General features: G+C 37.7%; 1 protein-coding gene and 1 long non-coding RNA gene across 2 annotated transcripts; both read right to left on the bottom strand.

Annotated features, from left to right (window-relative positions):
- Positions 1–13,144: 13,144 nt before the first annotated feature.
- LOC131241214 (galactan beta-1,4-galactosyltransferase GALS3-like) lies at positions 13,145–18,462 on the bottom strand. The gene is made up of 2 exons (XM_058239951.1): positions 17,020–18,462; positions 13,145–13,666 (listed from the first exon to the last, which is right to left on the bottom strand). The coding sequence occupies exons 1-2, from the start codon at positions 18,285–18,287 to the stop codon at positions 13,321–13,323; spliced, it is 1,614 nt and encodes a 537-aa protein (XP_058095934.1). The 5' UTR covers positions 18,288–18,462; the 3' UTR covers positions 13,145–13,320.
- On the bottom strand, positions 14,083–17,013 carry LOC131241224 (uncharacterized). The gene is made up of 2 exons (XR_009168982.1): positions 14,402–17,013; positions 14,083–14,276 (listed from the first exon to the last, which is right to left on the bottom strand). It is a non-coding gene; the product is annotated as an uncharacterized LOC131241224 (long non-coding RNA).
- Positions 18,463–21,260: the final 2,798 nt, after the last annotated feature.

Genomic DNA, 21,260 nt, shown 5'->3' with positions numbered 1-21,260 from the left:
CCATATGAAATTTTCAAGAAATTCATATTTATTTGATAAATATATTTGTTGATGGGCATATAAAAATATAATGATTATGTTAATTTATTTGGAATAAATGAAATGCTGGATTATATATTTTAATATATAAGTTTGTGAAGGAATGAATTTATTTAAATTAGTAAATTTGAATTAATTTCAAATTATTTTTAATTAATGATTATGTAAATTATTAAATTTAATTGTGTAATTAATCCGAATTATTAAAAAAAAATCAAGTTAAAAAGTAAACCAAAATTTAAATTCCCAAAATTTATAATACTTAGAATTAATTATATAAAAATAAATAAATTAAAATTTGAATGTGTAAAAATAATAGTATCCAAAGTCCAAATTAATCTTTTAACTTATTAAATTTAAATATATATTAAAAAAACTGAATAAAATTCTAAATTTAGAATATTTGATCTAAAATAATTAGATTAAATTTGTTAATTAAATTAAGATAGATTAACTTAAATTATTAAATAATAATTTAATTACATTGTTAATGTTATAAATTATGGAATCAATGTAATATTTTGTTTCTATAAAGATTAAAATTCAAATTTTAATTCTAAATTTTAATTAATTTAAATTTTAAATGAACGTAAGTTTAAAAAAATTTTCAAAAAATTTGGAATTGAAGCTAAATTGATTATATTTCTATATTTTAGAATTTAGTGATTAATATATATTTAAACTTTATTATATTAAAATTTTAATAGAGTATAATATTAAATTTAAAACTTATAAATCTTCTCCATATAGTTCAAAATTTTTGTTTAAATTAAAATTTAAATAATTATCGATTAAACCTAAATATACATTCTCGATGAATTATCAAAGAGAAATTAAAAATTAGTTATAAAATAATCAAGTCATTTCAATATATATATATATATATATATATATATATATATATATATATATATATATATATATATATATATATATATATATATATATATATATATGTTAAGTTTATGTGATAATTAAAATAAAATTTAAATTTTAGAATTTAGTGAATAAAAATAATAAATATTTTTATTTAAATATTTAATTATTAAAGTTTCAATATAATTATATCTAGAATTATTAATTAGAAATAAAAATTTATATTGTTAATATTTTCGATTGTGAAACAATGATTCATCTTACATGCATGTCTAGTATTCATTGAGCATCGATTTTAATATGTTGGATGAAACATAAGCAAGTAGGGCGATCGTGTCCCTTGAGTGAAAGACCCTAAAGCTAGCAAGTAGGACAATCGTGTCCCTTAGGTGAGAAACCTTAAAGCCAACAAGTAGAACAATTATGTCCCTTGGGTGAAATACCCTATAACCCACTGGATCCTTTAGAGTCTCCTTTGTATATGGTGTATGAGTACAATATTGTGTGCACGAACATACGTTAGAGATACAACTGGAGCAGTAGACCAGCGAATGTATAAATGGGTCCATCACCATGAGATACTATTGCGTGGACGTTAATGTTACGTGGTCATCCACTTGGATACAGTGTTGTAAGAAATGATATATATATTGTTTATGAGAATTCATGGAAAATATCACATGCATCACAGTTTTACAATTTTGTTGCTTAAATTCTTGTTCTTTATTCTGTACTATATTTTCCTCCATTGTTTATAAAAAATTCTATTATCTAAACATGTTAAATTTTGGGTAAGAAATGACCCTACTGGGCTATTATGCTTACCCTAGTACAAAAATGCACAGGTGCAGAGCTGGAATACTTCGAGCAGGCGGGCCTCTATTATTAGTTTTATTTTCTAGAAAATTAGGTTTAGTTTAAATTCAATTCAGTTTTGTTATTTAGGTTTAATTTATATTCCAAAATTCGATGTAAAAAAAAATAAAATATCAAGAGAGTTAAATTAAATAAACATTTCAGTAGTATTTTCTTTTTAGATGATGTTGAATATATATTAAATTTGACTGAATCATGTGGATTGTAATAAATAATCAATATATTAAAACTAACGAACCTGGGATTCAGGTCCCGAATACCCTGTTCGAGTACCCGAATGTCGAGGCGTGACATGTGGGACATGAGAGGGATTTTGGAGTGGGTTGTTCCCAGAATTTTGAGATCCTTTACAATCATGGTTTTAAAACTCGGGCAAGTCACGTGTAATCTTCCGAGTCGACTTGGACTCGGTTGGACCATTCTGTTTGATAACATGAGTCATCCCGCGACGAGTCACAATGACAGATGACAGTGGATTGGATTAATACACAGGTTTAAATTATCTAAATGCTACTGTTTCTGATTCTATTGTCATCTTGCTTCTCCAATCAACCTTGTCTTTTTTTACTTAAGGTCTTAAAATGAGCTGATATAATATATTTATGGAATGAGTGTTACACAATCATCATGGTGGGACTTACAAAGCCTTTGTTGCATGAGTTTTCTAATAATACACTGATAACATGCCTTTAGTATGGGAACATAAATATGTCTTTCGTATATTCGTATAGGCTGAACATAAAGAGGATAGGTAGGTGCGGGTTACTTGAAAAAAAGAAGGAAAGAATAGAAATTGTTGATTCTTGGGTAGAGAGATTGAATAGAATATTACAATTCACATACAGATAAATATCAAAATAAAATAAAGGAGAGTTGAGATACGTTACAATCACTATATTAAAGATATTTACTATTTATCCTTGATGTACTGAGTTGCAATTCCTTTATCTTTGGAACACAATGGCTCCCCATGATAAAGAATGGCTCGAATCGGGTGCACACTTGATCAAAGCCCTTGAATTTAAGAATTGCCCTTACTAATTTGTCAACAGAGGAATTTAGAAAAGGGAGAAGATGACCAAAGAAAGAAAGAAGAAAAGATCTCTTTGAAATATGCACATGTTCTAAACAAAAAATAAGCGGCTTGTTAAGGAATCTAGCCCAAACCACTATGGGACTTCCTGGTTGGCCATCAATAAGGTGCTATGTTTTTTTTTTTTTTTTTTAATAATAAATGAAAGAAATGGCCATAAACACATGGCACTCACTGGTTGGGCACTAGTGATGTAATGCCCCTGAAAAAAAATTGAATTTGACAGAGATTTCGTATCTCATATATATCTCTTATCCAAACTTAATTTTTATTTCTCATCTTATCTCCTATCTTATCTCCCATCTTATCTTTATTCCTAATACCTCTCCCTTTTATATATTTCTAACTTTTCCTGTATCTCTCAACCTCTCAAATGAACATTTTCTTTTTATGGAATATGTTGTAAGAGGAGTTCTACTCCAACTCAGATTTTAAAAAAAAGGTACCCTACGTATAACTGAGAAAGGGTGACAGAGAGATAAAGGATTTTGGAAAGCTTAGATCTGGTAAATTTATTATACTTCTTTCATTATTTTTTATGCATTTAATGTAATTTGACTCGATCTATGCAATGAATGGTGTGGATCAGCCACACGTTCATTGCATTGATCTGTGGGTAGATCGATATAAAGGTGGTGAAAGTCTAAATTTCCAAACGAAGTTTCTTGTCGCAAAGATTGATTAGTGTGCATCTGGTCGAATCAGATTAGATATGTACAGATTATATGATCCCTATGGCCAAAATATATAAGAGCCCTAACTTCCAGATCAACCTTAACATCGGCTGGGCCACACTAGTTAGATCTAAAAGTGTTTAATAAAAAAAAAAACTCAGATTTCTGCCCAAGTATTTGTATCACTTGGTGAAGAAGGTCGAGATGAGACATCAATGTATGTATGGTTAGTTCCACACCATTTATCCAATGTGTAGAGGTAAAATATACCAAGACCTCAAGAATTTGAATGATCCAATCATCCGGTGGGCCACCCCGATCAATCATTTGCCATTTGATTTCAGAATCTAAATGTAAATAAGTATATGAATGGTTCATATTAGTAAATCCTTGAGTCTTCTTTGGTGTTTGACTAAGGAGTGGGCAATGATTGGTGTAGATCTGTCTAAATTGGTTAAATTCCGTTCAACGATCTGTGTGCCTTAAAATATATTTTCTCGATTCGATGACATCAATCGATAGTTGTTTGAATAGAATTTTTTAAAATCTAAATTTTAATGATTGAATTTAATGAACATATTATTTCAATTATTTGGTCATTTAGGGTTTGACCACCTAGGATGATAATTAAAGGCAGATCTCACCGTGTAATATAACTAGAAAAATAACAATGTTCTGGATATAATTGATAGAATTTCTGAATTCAAATCAATATGATCATTTTGTGGATTCTTCACTAGTAAACTCAGGTGAGTAATCACATTGTGTCTCATGTTCATTAGGGCGTGTTTGGGCAGTGGGAATAGAAGGGATTACGTGGGATGGGATTTAAAAAACATAATTATTACCCATGGCAGGATTGTCCCCTGTTGCCATGAGATAAGGTTAATTCCATGCTCTGTTGGTAATACAGTGGTACATTGAATGGATATACCCACCATCATTTGAAATTACCGAGAATAATACACATGTGTTATATCTAAACCGTTCATTTATTTTGTAACCTCATTTTATGGCATGGGCCTAAAAATGAGGTAGATCCAAAACTTATGTGGCCCCAAAGAAGTTTTCAACCGTAAGTATTCAATCCCCGTTGCTTTCTATGGTGGGATCCACTTGAGCTTTAGATTTACTTGATGTTTTGGCCCATGCTCTAAAATAATCTTGAAAAATGGGTGGACGGTATGGATATAGCCCACACATCATGGTGGGACCTACACAACTTACTAACATTGAGTGAAATTGGCACGGGACCCAATGCAATTCCATCTAATATAATTCCCACCAAATTCCATTCTTCCCAAATATGGAGTGGAATTGGCACAGGACCACATGAATCCCATCCCACCTAATCCCTTCTAATCCCACTGCCCAAACACGCCCTTAGAATTAAAATAAATTGTTTGTAATGGTTTGATTGATTGATGTACTAATTGGAGTATTTTGTTACGGTGTTGTTGATTTAACTATTGTGAATGTATGTTATGGTAAATCACATGTTAATATGTGCTAAATTGCATGGATTATGATAATTATACATTAAATTCACATATGAATGTTCTGATCAAGACAAATAACTATGACAGATATGAAAATACTGCATTCATACATCATCCATCATACAAACATATTGTATTGTCGATCTTAGGGGCTTCCTTGGAAGAAATATCGATCCTAGTAGATCATTAGTAGATACGGGTTATGCCCAAGCCTACCTAACGAGTGAATGTGGGTTGGCAATCTCTAACCCAAGTAGATGAACGATCATCGTATCTGATGCATTCATACACTATTTGCATCCATATCATTATGCATACTATGTTTCTATTATATTTTAATTTTAATAAGCATAAACCATACTAGATTTTCTCGCTAAGCCTGAACAAAATATATTTTTATTGATGAAAAAATCGTACAGATGAGTAATTAGCTGATGAGTTGACGCATGAACAAGAAGTTATGACTAAACTGGTGCACGACCCACGTGAGATGTGGATGTATCTATTAGAAGAGGAACTAACTGCATTTGGTCCATTCCTAATTATTTAATTAGAATTTTACTTGTTAGGATAGTATAATTCATATATAATGAATGATGGTATTAGTTGTAGGATTTTAAGCATTGATTGATTTTATTTAATTAAATTGTTTTAGATCTGTAGCAAGTACGTATTGGGAAGTTGTATTGACTGATGAATGATGCTTAATTTATATTGATTGAATGTTTATGGATGTTGAGAGTGAACGAATGTTGATGCTTAAATAATTTTGTGTAAATGATTGTAAATGGACCTAATTAGAATGTAAAATGAATATTACTTTTGCATCTGAATAATCGTTTAGTAAAATGAGTTAAGTACACAATGTACGAGTTATGACTCAAAACTCGAGTATGAGGGTACATACTCTATACTTGAATTTCGGGGCATGAAAAGTGAGGTGCTATGGATATAAGAAAAAACACTATAGCTGCACCAGAAACCAAAAGGATTAAAAATCAAAAGGAAAACACACATATGCCACATACACATGTGCCGCACCATGCCACGCACACATGAATCTCCCCAAAGATCCTCTCTATAGTTGGCATGACAAATTCTTTGACTGAGGTATTAATATAAAGGTGTTTCTAGTTATCTCCCTATCCAACATGCGACAAACAACAGCCGCAGGCAAAGAAAGCTAAAGAAGCAAAAAATACATAAGTTTTTTTCATATATTTTACACCCAGATCCATAGCTTAACTGGCAGACTAAGTGGAGATACCTCGTTTCAACACTTGGGGTCTTGGTATCGATCCCTACCAGGGGTGGCTAACATGGAGTGTGTGTGTAACAAAAGCAAGCTTACTTCTTTTCATTTACTAATTATAGGGCTAAAATTGATCACTAGCTTTATTTGGTGACATTTTGTAATTAAAGTGTCTTTCTTTATCTTTTGAATATTTAAAGTTCTCCTCTTGGAAAAGTAATTGAAAAAGTAAAATTGACCAAACATTGCTTGCATTATATATATAATATAAGGTTTGGGCATGTCCTTAAATAGAAAGTATTGTTTGGGTAGCCTAATCCTGCCCATGGGTTTAAAATTAACACCCAATCCTAGCCCAAAGTGGGCTTGTGCTGAGAGCCCACCTAATCTGGCCCATTTATAGACCTATACATATCGCTTGCTTCATTAAGTTGCCCTTGGCATGTAATCTCCTTTGTCTTCTTGAGGGCTGTCAATGGATGGGGATGGCCCAGCCCAACTAAAGCCTGTTTATTAATTGGGTCCAGGCAATATCTAAACGGCCAGCCCTGTTTAAGGCTTTGATGAGTTTTGTTTTTTTGTTTTTTTACCATACCATGCATATGGTGGACCATCATGCCTAATGAACAGGCTAGGTCTTGCCCAAAGGTTGATGGCTGGGCTCAATTGGGCTGTGCATTGTCATCATAGAGTGACTTCGTGCCTAGGTTTTACTTTGCAGGACGGGTTCGCTCAGACCTTGGCCTGGTATGGGCCTAGTCCATTGACAGACAACTTGTCTTTCCACAAAGATGTTAACAGGCTTCACTTCCAAGAATTCCCATGCATGATTTGATTCAAGAATCAGAAACCTCTATAACCAAATTCATATATTGGTTGGCATTAAAATTCATATTTTTTCGGCATAGAAATGCTTATTTTTGAACCATGGGTGGTAGTGGACCATTCAACCAATACCCTGCGTAATCGACTTATTACATTTATATGGGTCCAAAACTGTAGTAAAATCACGAGAAAAGTCGTAAGAAGAAAAGCTTATGAACATGTGCCGAAATCCAATCCACAAAGATGTTAACAGGCTTCACCTCCAAGAATTCCCATCCATGATTTGATTCAAGATTTAGAAACCTCTAACCAAATTCATATATTGGTTGCCATTGAAATTTATATTTTATCGGCATAGAAATGCTTCTTTTTGAACCATGGGTGATGGTGGACCATTCAACCAATACCCTGCCTAATCGACTTATTAAATTTATATGTGTCCAAAACTGTAGTAAAATCACGAGAAAAGTCATAAGAAGAAAAGCTTATGAACATGTGCCGAAATCCAACGCGGTGTTTGTTTCCTCCGCCTGTCACATGGTCACGATCCGAGATTTATTTCCTGTTGAAAATAGTGTCGAAGGTGCTAAAATTGAAGATTGATGACTATGTCACGGTCTAAAATGAAGAGTGATGATCAAGTCGCAGTCTAAAATGAATGCCGATAGCTATTCATTCAGCATTCTTTGTCCAAAAGCCTACCAAGAGAAATATTGATGGTACTAAAATCATTTTTATGCATAAATATAGTCCATCCATCATGTGTGGACCACTGCGTACGCCAAATTCAACAGTTGCCCACAATATATGAAATTTTTTTGGTCCAAGGTACCTAAAGATTGGGCTCACTGATAAGTGGTTTCAATATCTCACACATGTGACTTGTTGGTACGTGCGTTCATGCCATGCGTGGGTGTTTTTTGCTTTAAAAAAAAAAAACAGCAAAGGGTAATCCCAAAGAGGAGAAGGGAGGAAAGTACCCCCTCCTTCTAGAAGGCTAAATTTTAAATTATTTCATTAATTTAATCTAAAAGTGTCATTATTATGATTTTATCATGATAAACTAAATAAGAGACGTCAACTAAATACAAATATTTTTGGAGACTGTTAAAAAAATTTATAACCATTACAATTTTACGTTCCTTTATTTTATAGTCAAAAACTTGAATCGGACAAATACATTAATCTAATAATTTAATATCGAAGTTAAAAAAAAAAAAAAAAAGACAATAAATCAAACATGTTACCTTAGTAATTTAACCTAAAAGTGTTATCATTATCATTATGATGTTATCATGATAAACCAAACAGGCGACATCCAAAAACTGAAATCCAAATATACACATTAATATAATAATTTAATATTGAAGTAATAAAAAAAGTGTCATTTTCACAATTTTAGTAAATCATACATGTTACCTTAGTAATTTAAGGTAAAAGTATCATTATCATGATGTTATCATGGTAAATTAAATAGACGCAGATACAGATACTTTGAAAGGCAGGTAAAGAAATTTATAATCATTTCAATTTTATAGCCAATAATATCCAATCAAATACATTGATTTAATGATTTGGTATTAAAGCAAGGAAAAAGTTTCATTATTACAATTTTACCTTAGTAAATCAGACAGGCGGTTGTCAATCAAATGCAATATTTAAGGAGACTTCTAATTTTTGCAATGTCATAGTACATTAAGCAATCCTTAATCTAAATAAGCTCTAAGTTACTATTCACCGAATGAATAACTAGCAACCTATCAAGTGTTTATGATATCCAACCCTTACAATATGTTAGCTTTACCAAGATAATAGCCTTCCATAAAAATCAAACCTATATCCACTCATCAGGTGGACCACACCATCAATAATGTCTAGTTGAGGATAAGTAATAAAATACGATTATGGTATGTCTCGATTGAAACCTACTATCATGTGGTCCACCACGTGAATTTGAAAGGTTTTGGGTTATCCATTATTTTCTATGATGTGGACACATGATGATTGAACAGCCTGTTCTTTTGGGGATGTAATTTTACTATGGTGGGACCTTGATGGACGGATTAGATGGCGTTACATGAAGTCATCCATGCAAAACAAACAACTCAAATGAGGGTGTTTTTTTGTCGTTGGTTGCAGATTTTTCTAACAAGTTCAACTGAAACCGATGGGAGATTGTTCATAAATTACAATTATCTCTTGGAATGGAATCCTCTACAACCTACTTCTGTTGTAGGCGGCTGGTACAGTACCTAAGCTCTGTGGGGCCCACTGTTTTATTTGTGTTACATCTAATCCGTCCATCAGGTGATCCCCTGATGATCACCGTAAATCTAAAAAATAAGCCCCATAAAAAACCAATGTCCAAACGTCTAAGTTCAAACTTATGACCCAACTGAGTTCTTGGATTGTTCTTTCATCCTATTGAGGTTCATCAGATCAACGGGTTGGATGGAATATACACACACAAACCAACGGTTGGCGTCTCCTTCTAATTGTTGCATGTGTTATGGCCCACTTAAGTTGTGTATCAAAGTAATTTTTGTCAACATGACCTAATATCGATGGGCACACGTTCTGGACGGAATGGATCTTATACATACATTGTGGAGGGACCCAGAGAGCTCAGGTGTTGCACCCGTTGCCTAAAACAGGTGTAATACAATATTCGGGTCCCATGTCCAAAGACTCCAAACGTGTCACCTACCGTTCAAAGATAGTGGGTAGGAATCTCAGACGTTTTTTTGTTTTTTTTATTGCTAGAGATGTCTGCATGGACGTGGATTCGGTGGATCCTGGAAACCACCGGGGTCGGTGGATTTGGGCCCACCTTAATGTACGTCTTTTATATCCACGCCGTCCATCTGTTTTACTAAGTCATTTCGGGCACGAGCCATGAAATGAAGCAGATAAATAGCTCAAGTGGACTACACCACATGAAACAGTGTTGATTAAATATCCACCGTTAAAAACTTCTCGGGGTCACAAAAGGTTTTAATCAAGCTGATATTCTTGGTTTCACGGTGGGGCCTTTGGAAGTTTTTAATGGTGGGCGTTCAATCACCACTTTTTTTTTTCTATCTTGTGGAGCTGGAAAAAGGATGGACGGCGTGGATATAAAACAAATACATCACAGTAGCCCGACAGTCAAGATCCACCGACCTTGGTGAACACCCGAATCCGCCTCGATGCGTGCACTGACTGTCGGTGCACCCTGTATGCACGCAATCTTTTACCCGAATATTTTACCATTTTTAATTTTCTACCGTACCGTCCGGGCTTAGCAGTTGGATTGGATCCTTCTCAATGATCCAAACCGTTTATAAGACGGGCCTTCCCAAGGGCAGAGAATACCCAAAAATACACCCAGATTGAAATTTCTGAACCCTTCAAAGGTCAAGGATCCCGTACAAATTCAAAGTAAAGAGTCCGGAGGGGTTGAAATAGTCTATTCCATTAGGTCTCTTGCTCTCTCTTTTTTTAAAAAAATTCTTTATTAATTTTTTTTTTTTCCTGGCTATCAGTCATCCAAGGCGAGCACCGTCATGTAAACGGTTTGGATCATTGGAAAATGACCGTAGATCCAAAGGCCAAAGCCCCACCTAATCGGAATGGATGGCACGCGTATGTTAGGTACCAGCGTTCATATGGTATGCCCCATCATGTACGTGCGGTGATAAAAGAATCAAGCCGGTCTTCTCACCAGGCGGGCTCCACACCACAAAATGGATTTTCTATTTTTTTATTTTTATTTTTATTTTTTTTCTTTTTTTTTTAATACGCACGGACCATCAGACCCACCCACCCACACACACACACACACACACCACAATGGTACTCGAACCTACGACATTAGTGTTGAAACTCTCGTGAGTCTACCAGACTAAGGACACATGAAAAATCAAACCGGCTTGATCCGGCACAGACATGGTGAGTCATTATAAATGAACGGTGGAGATCATTTTTACGTAGAGCTAGGCACGGGATGCGTAGACTTGGCAAACTATCATCCAATTCGTTTAGACCCGACTCGCCCTGAATCGAGTGGGTGAGTCAGATCCAACCGAGTATACTTTGCACCATCTAAACTCAGATCAAATCCAGGTCACCCATTAACTCGACTTAAAAGACTCCCAAAACCCAACTCGAGTCTGATCGGAAATGGTCCTATGCCGTCGAGCTCATGGGAACTTCCCATGAGGTTGAGATGTGTGAGCCCCATCATAATGTGTGTCAAACATCAGCACTGAATTTGATGGGCTCCCTTTAAATTAGGGATATCCCAAAAATCAGCGGCACACACAACTCAGGTGGGCCATACCATCTAAAATCAGATGAAGACATGTCTAAAACATATAAAAGTATTTGGTGGAGCCTATCTGAAATTTGGATGCGTCTGATACTTGGTCTGACCCCTCATCCAAGTGGGGCACACATAATGGATGGGCTGGATTTGTGAACCACATCTCGGTGGGCTCAAAAAATGATTATGAATGTTTTAATGGGAGGATAACCCCTCTCAACTTTTGTATATGGTATGGTTCACACAAGTCATGGATTGACTTAATCCCAGGCCCAACATGGAATGTTGCACCTGATTGATGGGGGTAGATGTTTGACCCACATCAAGGTAGGGCCCACACAACTGTACCACATAGGAAATTCCCATGAGCTCCACACATATATATATATGACGCATGCTCACCTATGCACCTACGTATGTGCATACCTTTGCACACGTGTCATGGGTGTCAAATCCAAATGGTTCATAAGATGCTGAATCCCATGAAACCTAAGGGGGTGAATTTTCACCCTGATCTAAGATTCTACTGGTCGATAGCAAAGAGAAATTCAAATCAAGGGAAGAAACTGTTTGCATTTTTCATGGCCCACCAAAGTTTTGGTTCAAAGTAAAAATTTGTACCAAGGGGTTTCAAGATGTTCTACTTCATGTGGACCCTTCAGATTTTCGAGACTCATGCGGATATGATGAGTTCTCAAAAAAGTTCGTATGTAGTCCGTGGTTCGCAGGTGAGCGTTCCAATATATATATATATATATATATATATATATATATATATATATATATATATATATATATATATACACACACACACACAAATAAATAATAACTCAACCCGACTTGACGTGACTTGACCCAACTTGGTCCTGTAACTGGATAAGACCCGGCTTAGTCCAGGCCACACCTGGAGTCGGATCAGGTTAGGCAGAATGGACTCAGTACCGAGTCGTGTCAAGTGCAGTCGGGTCAGCCCTAACTCGGTTTGACTCGACTCAATGGCCAGCTACGTATGTACCCAAATTGGAACATGGGAGGAGCGTTTCCGGAACATTTGATGTAGGGAACCCGTGCAATAAAAAGTTCTGCGGCCCACCGTTACATCACTTGAAATCAGGTGGATCCATAACCGAAGTGAGCCAAACCACAGTCAACAGTGGGAATGGTCACGATCACCGTCAAATTCCCTTCGTCCTAGTTGCACTCACCTTATGAACGGGTTGGATTACATATAAACATCACGCTGGGCCCCAGGAACGTTTCAACGGTTGGATCCTCTCTCCACCGTTTCCAATGGTAAGGCCCACTTGAGTCTTAGATCTACCTGCTTTATCCACTCACGTCCTAAACATGATCCGTTGCAACTGGTGGACGGAGCAGATGTCACATAGACATCATGGTGGACCCCACAGCTTTTTGTGTCCCCAGCAACTCCCACTACAAACCAACTTCTGATTCCTTGTCGTCATATGATTGAAGTTATTAACGGAAATGCCACCCACTAATCAAACCCTCAATTATGAAAACGACAAGAACCCATGCCTGCATTGATGAGAACGTGGTCCCTTTCCTTCCCTAACCGACACCATATACAACTCACCACCACCCATCCTCCCCCCCATGGCCCACCAATCAACGACCCAAAAACAAAATAAAAAATAAAAAATCAACATCAACCCACATGGCCCACCACTCCAGTCACAACAAATCTAATAAAATATCATCATATCATACAAAAAAGGAATCACATTGAATTTCTATTCTATTCTATATCCTATTTCTCTATTCTATCATCAAATGCCCACCACCTATTCATATTTATAAAAAACCCAAAATAAAAAAACTCAAAATAAACAAAAATAAGAAAAAAATTTTATGATTTCATGTCACTGGCGTGTGCGTTGTAACCTGGGCCCAATGGTCTTGAGCTCGAACCGCTTCACTGACGCGGCGGTGGCCCGAAGCGTGCCGTCGAGGACGTATGGTGTGCCATCGACGGTGAGATTATCAGCACTGACAAACTCCCTGCATGGCTCCCGGCGATTAGCGATGGTGCCATGGTAGTGGAAGTACTTGATCCGTCGCTCGGTCTTGTGGGTCGTCTTGCCAGCCACATTTTGCGACATGTGCACGCCCGTCGCGAACACTTGTCGTGGCTGGACCGCATACTTGCGGTCCCTACGGATGCCCCTCTTCACATCCTTGTACACCAGCTTCTCAAATCCCCACATCCTGTGATCATTGACCAAAGCAAGGAGCCAAATGCAAAATGCAAATCAGATGGATGCTAAAACAAAGACCAGTCATCACAGACTACAAATAAAAGATGACATTTACTAGGTGGGCCAGGCAACAATTTGAGAATTATCTAAATTGTAGCCACTTATCACAACACATGGCAGTAAATCAAGATCATCCAAGTTGCGGGCCGGCGCCGTTGTCGATGGTGCTTAGCAAACAGGGAGAGCATAAGATTATAACTATCTAATTAATGATTTGAGTTTTTGGCTCCTATCATTTGGAGGGTCTAGATTATAATAGTTCCACCATTGAAGAGATCATTTGCACTTTGCAGTACAAGTGTCAGAGCTATAGCTGTGTGGGATCTTGGTCATTCATCAAGTGGGGCCCACCTTTCACATGCCCTGTAACAAAAGTCCTGCCAGCTGCCAACTCATACCATGTGCACCGCATGCCTATGTTGAATATCACGATCTGTCCCTTTCTTTTCTAACTGCCCCTTAGTCACATATCCATGGTAATTGGGCTGGACAGATTTCTGGGGCATGTCATTGTCAAGGTGGACCCCACCTAATGGATGGCCCAGATCCCACACGCACTGCTTTCAACCGCGTTAACCAAAGAATAAAAATAAAATAAAATGCATTAGAGACCTCAAAACATGAATGAGTTTAATATAAACCCAGCCAAACACTTTCCAACATAAACATATCACAGGCCTGTAACTTTTCATTATAATAACAATCAAAGGAAGACAGGGATCATTAGGAATAATATAAAAAATAAGAACCAGAACTGTCCTGATTCTAAAAAATTGGACGGTGATAATAGCAGGTGGACCCCACTTCATCACGCCACCTCATAAAGAGTCAAAGAAAGTAGGTAGAACCTTCCATCATCAACAGTTATTATTATTCACGGGCATTGTGTGTTTGGCACATAATAATGAATGATGGTGATCTGTCTCAATCCAAACCGTTAAGAATCATAGACTAGAATCAAGCTAGTCGGACGATCCTCAACGACCAATACTTAGAAAACAAAGGGATGGTTAAAACAGCACTGGATCAAAACCAAATCATAGGTACGATCATCGGATCAGTGCAGTTTTCGGCATATGCTCCGTCAACGACAGGGCACGTGATGTTGATGGTCTGGATTCAAAGATAAGAAACCCACAGCTGACCCACATACGCATCTAGCCCTACGAATTAACCCATGATGGTTTTTCACAATGTGTGGTGCTGATCATGTCATCTATCAAACCATAAATCTGAAATTTGCTAACAATAGAATTTACAAACAATAGTAATAATAGTAGTAGTAGTAGTAATGGCAATAGTAATAGTAATAGTAATAGTAATCTTTCTATTACATTCTATTTCTAAATACGCATTTTTTTCCACAAAAAAAGAAGATTTTTCCTAGAAATAAAAATTTTCAACAAAAATCAGTTTGAATAATTACCATGAAAGCTGGTCAGGTAGATTAATTGCTTCCCATGAAAATTTCAAGGATATATTCCTTTTCCTGAAGAGGCCGGATCCAATGCAAACTTTTCTATGTTAAGCTTTAATGTAGAAATTGACGTGTGAGGCCCGTGATGTTTTACTGACATCCACCCATCCATCATGTGTGCCCTCTCCTATTCTCCTTGGATCCCAAAAATCAGATTGATCCCAAATCAGGTGGGCCACGGCATGTAAAATCATGTCTAAAAACTCTAAAATCACATGTTGGGGCCCACCTGAGTATTGGAATGGCCTGCTCTTTTTGGGTGTCTACTGATCCCTGTCAGATGCATCCTTTGAATGGATTGGATGGAGTATACAAAACAGCCCAACATACAATCTAGAAGGTTTTTAATGGTGGGCATCCCCACCCCAATTATTCACTGTGGTGTGGTCCACCTGAGTTCTGGATTGGCCTGATTTTTGGGCACCAAAGAGAAAAATAGTGGGCAAAAATGATATATGGATTGGATGTCATTAAAACATCACACTGAGCTTGCACATGGACCGGGGAAGGGGATGATCTAGTAAGAAACTCTTGTCGCCTGTGATCACCATTGGATATGTGAGGCCCACCCTGGATTGCACATGGACCAAATCATCCTCACCAGATGATTACAGCCATCTAATTAAGGCCTTGCTTTGCGGACAGTCAGTTCATTTCTAGTCTTACATAATTCTATAGGCCCTTAATCAGGCCCATCGGGATGACTTTAGGTCATGAGAAATAGGCAGTGTGCCCCTCCTATTCAACGATCATTGGTGATTGATCATTGGCTGGCCCGCTTTGGTCACATTGAAGTATTTACACCATAAACACTTAAATTTATTTCCAGAAAGAATTCTTCCCACCAGGGGTTGCCACCCTGATTGAACCATTATAGCCATCCAACTAAGAGCTTGCAAATGGATTAAGTTCATGTCTAGGCTTACATAATTTCATTTGCCCTTAATCAGAAATCCCCTGATAGGGGCAATCTTGGGGCCATGTACATCTTCAGTGGACCCCTCCTATTCAATGGCCATCGATGATCGATGATAAGCTACCCACTTGGCCACATCGAAAAATTAACACCACAGAAGAGTGATAAGAAAATCCTGTAAGCACTCTTCCCACCTGTGGCCACCATCAGATATGTGGTGCCCACCTTGGATTGCACATGAACCCAAATCACCCTGTTGTAATGATAGTAACCACCCAACTAAGGGCTGGCAAAATCGATTGTAAGTTCGTTCTAGTCCTATCATGATTTCTTAGGTCCTTAATCAGATCAGACCATCCAATCAAAGAGATTTTAGGGCCATGCCGAATCTGCAGCGGACCTCTCCTATTCGACGGTCATTGGTGATCGATCATAGGCATGCCCACCTGGGCCACATTGAGGAATCTACACCACAAAAGAGGAAATTCCAGTATTAATTCTTCCCACCTGTGACCACATTTGGATACGGCGGACCAACCTTGGATTTCTTATGGACTAAAATCAAACCAATCAAACGATCACAGCCACCCAACTAAGGGCTCACAGAATGGCCACTATTTCTAATATTTCTTCAATTTCTTAGGCCCTTAATCAAAGATTATCCAATCAAGAGGGTGTTGAGGCCACATGCAATCCACAAGGATCGATCACAGGCGGACCCACCTGGACCACATTGAGGAATTTGCAGCATGAAATGGTAACAAGAAATTCTTACTGGATTATCATCCCTCTGTTTTTGTGTAATTCAACCAATGGTTCTTTCTCCTTTTCTAATCTAGATAAGAAAATTCTACAAAAATAAAAGAAGGGAAATCCATTTGGGGCAATGAATAGAGAGAAAATCACTAACCTGACATTCTTCCCTCTATCACTCTCAAGACAGAGCTTATTGGACATGGGCATCTGCTCAATGGTGAACTGTGTGTAATCCACCATCGTCAAAAGCAGCGATTGGATGGTGCTCTTCGGCGGGAGGAAGATGTACTCATCGACGTCGAAGAAGAACATCCACTTTGCCATGAACCGGTACCGATGCAAGCAGTCATTAACAACCAAGAACTGATTGTGGTAGTACCCGTCGAACCGCTCCTGATCAGTGATGTCCTGCAGTGTCACATACCCCAATTCCATCCATGGCTTCAGAACCTCCAAAACCTCTGGGTGGACCCCACCAGCATCATGAATTATGAAGTGCGACCGCTCGCCGAAGAGCTTCACATGGTAGGCGATCCACTCCCGCATCCGCTGCGGGCTGAGGCTGCCATAGAGGGAGGACCCACAGTAGAGGTAGTCATACTTAGGCCGGGCGGTGAAGATGGAAGTGTCGAGCGAGCCGGGCCGCTCTGTCAATGTGACGATCGTCTCGTTGCGCTGGTCGGGGCCCGGCGGGCCGGTGAAGGCATGGAGAATTAGGCGCCCGCCGGAGCCGTCGGCGCCAACTGGAGCTGGGAAAGTGCAATTGACAACAACAACGGTGTAGATATGGCCGTATCCCCAATCAGGGAGGAACTTTTTGCCGGGAACGGTGATGGGTGTTTGGGAAATGTTAGATGGGGCCCACTCGCACTGGAAGCTTGGCTTGCCGTACACATGGATGGGCTTGGAGGAAAGGCCGATGACGGCGAAAGTGTCGAGTCCCCCTCTGTAGGCCCCCATCTGTATGAAGAGGTAGGCGGCCCACCCATAGGGATTGAAGGACCGCTTGATGATTCCGTTGGGGCCCACCACATCAGCTTCCACTGCTTCTTCTTGGTGGGTTTCTAGAGTTACAGAAGAAGATATGTTTTGGGTTACAGAAGAAGATACGTTTTGGGTTACAGAAGAAGACATGTTTTGGGTAACAGAAGAAGATACGTTTTGGGTTACAGAAGAAGATACGTTTTGGGTTATAGAAGAAGATACGTTTAGGGTCGGCAGGGATGGTGAAGATGAGAGCTTGGAGAGGCAGAGATTGAAATCGAAAGGTGAGGAGATGGAGGGGCGAGATGGGAAGAACTGGAGAAATGTTGCAATAGAGCAGAGCAGAAAAAGAGCCGTTACCAATAGCTTCATCTCAGCGCAGTTCCATACAATACCTACAAACATTCTCTTCTCTTTGGGATCTCTCTCTTTCGCCATTGGAGAGAGTCTCTCCTCTCCTCTCCTCTCCTCTCCTTTCTTGAAAAAAAAAAAGGGTTGGGAGAGAAGAAGATGAGCTCAGAAAGGAGTATTGAGTTAGATGCGAGTTCAGATTCTTCCCGTTGTAAAAAGAAAATGAGGAAAAGGAAAGAACATGTCGCCTTTTCTGAGCTGGGTGTTCTGAGTTTTACCAGCTTATATATAGTAGTGGGCCATTTTTTGGAGGTGGGAATTTATCTGAACCGTCCAGATGGCTGTTTTAGTTAAGAGTGTGATTTTGAACCGAATTACCTATGCCCCGCCTATTGGGAAGCTCTGTGGGGCCCACCATCTGTTTCTCCGTATGATCCAAAACTTAAGTAGGCCACATGATGAGAAACAGTGGGGGATGGAATACCCACCGTTGAAACTTTCCCTTCGCCCCACCGTGATGTTTGCACGCCATCCAAACCGTTCGCAACATTACTAGTAGGGGGATAAACCAAAAACACAAATATGAGCCTGATTCAAACTTCTATGGCGTCAAGTTTTCAACGGTGGGCATTCAATCGGACTCGTCCCTAATATGAGCTGGGAAACTTTGAACGGAGTGGATGTTATGGGGAAATCACCATGGGCCCCACATAGCTTCCCCCACGCGACTCGCCTATGATATCATTGGACACGGCTTTATTAATCCCATGTAATTCAAAGTTCTGTGTGGCCCACCGTTCTTGTGACATCCATCCATTTCGTTAGCTCATTTTCGGGGCCGAGCCCAAAAATGAGGGATGCAGATTACGCGGAAGGGACCGCGGGGATTGCCGACCGACACTGCCAGTAGGTACGGGACGATACTCTGTGGCCCCACCATGATGTATGTATTTTATATGTACCGTCCATTCATTTTACCCTCTCATTTCAAGGCATGATCACAAAAATAAGGGAGATTTAAATGTCAAGTGGACCGGAAATTACTGTGATTGAACGTCCACCGTTAAAAACTTATTGAGACAATAAGGGCTTGTTTGGAAAGTGGTATTAAGTTGCATTAAATAGGATTGAATTACTCATCCCATTATAAAATTTGGAATCACATGCTTGGAAGGAGTGTGAGATGGGATTTAAATTAACTTTGCATGCTGTGTTGAAAAGTATGAATGAGATAGGATTACTAATTGTTGCATTCACGTTTCAATTTAAAAGCAATTTGAAAGTAAATCTTAGAATTTATTTTTTAATCCATACATTCCAGACAGTAATAGAAAACATGAAACCCATTCCCTAGAGAATGCCTCACACATGCATTTATTGTAACTTTTGCAATTCTATCTACTTTAATCTCACCTAATACATCCGGCCAACCAAGCCTTAAAAGTTTTATAATGTGTTTGCCTTAACACAAGTTGATCAAATTATAAGAAATAGTAAAACAATAAATTGTAGACCCTCGTTCAAAACAAAACAAGAATAAATTATTCTTTAACAAGGCTCTAATTAATTTTTCTTCAAGTATAGAATCGATGAAATATCCAAACAAGTTAATGGGTAGGATCTTTGAACATCACAAAAGCAACCAATGGACTCAATTAGCAAATCCGAAAATTGGGAAGCTCATATCCGAGCGATAATTTTTCCATTCCAAAAACCCTAACCATATATCTCTCTCTAATAAAATTGAACTCAGACACATAGGAAACATAAATAATTATATATATATATATATATATATATATATATATATATATATATATATATATATATATATATAAACCGAATGGAAAACGCTAAGTATAATCATGATGCCTCTTGAAAACACCTAACAATTTTGATCAAACAAGCCCAGACCTAACAAGCTAAGATTAAGGGAGGAACCCAACCCTCTAAGGATTCAAAACCTCCGGTGCATGGCAAAAAGTGCGTAATGTTGAAATTGGGTACCTTTAATCTATGCTGAAATAGGGATCATTCATCGATTGACCAAACTAATAGATTAATCGAAATTCTCCAAATTTTCTACTTTGTTTGATAAACACTTTTGAGCATGTTCGATTAATCGAACATGGAGGCTCGATCGATTGAGGATCGCTCGATCGATTATTAGATCGATGGCGCACACAGTTTTGTATAATTACATAATTTGTTTCCTATTTCAGGTGTAACACTATAAATATGTGTGTGTGTGTGTGGATATAATGCGGGATTAGGGTAATTAAGAAGATGAATAAGCTTGTTTTAGAGAAGAGTTAGAGTTTTGAGAAGGGTTCTCTTATTTGTAAGTCGATTCTATCTCTTGTACTTTAGTTTTCATAGTGGATCGTTTGTCGCTTTGTGCCGTGGTATTTTCTTGAATGATTTTTTCATGTAAAATCGTGTGTTCTGTGTTGCTTTTGATCCTGTTTATCTTTTGCTTATTTACTTGAATTAGGGGTTTGCTTTCGTGACTCCCAACAAGTGGTATTCGAGCTATACGTTGGAATTTGAGTTTGAATATAAAACATGATGATGAAGGAATCGATCATGAAGTATGAGATAGAAATTTATCAGGAAAAATAACTTTTAACTATAGAATGTGAAAATGAGAGACCTTTTAGTTCGTCAAGGACTGCAACATGCACTCCTTGCTACAATGAAGCATCCTATGACTATGAACAATGGAGAGTAGGAAGAACTTGATCAGAGGGCAGTAACCTTGATTCAATCATGTCTATCTGATGATGTCCTCTATAATTCCTTGATCAGATAACCACCACAAAGCTTTAGACAAAGTTAGAAAGCTTATACATAATGAAATCTCTCTCAAATCGTTTGCATCTGAAAAAAAAGCAATTCTATAATTTGAATATGATGGAATGGTTAAATCTTAATGAACACATTAGTACGTTTTAATCAATTATTTTTTAAGTTGACGAGTGTGGAAGTAAAGATGGGTGAGGAAGATAAAGCCCTAATCTTGTTGACGTCTCTCCCAAAATCTTACAAGTATCTGATAGA

This window comes from Magnolia sinica, chromosome 1, assembly GCF_029962835.1.
Source record: "Magnolia sinica isolate HGM2019 chromosome 1, MsV1, whole genome shotgun sequence".
NCBI classification, from domain to species: Eukaryota; Viridiplantae; Streptophyta; class Magnoliopsida; order Magnoliales; family Magnoliaceae; genus Magnolia; species Magnolia sinica.
Note: the sequence above shows the minus strand (reverse complement) of the source record. Positions and strands in the feature narration are given on the sequence as shown.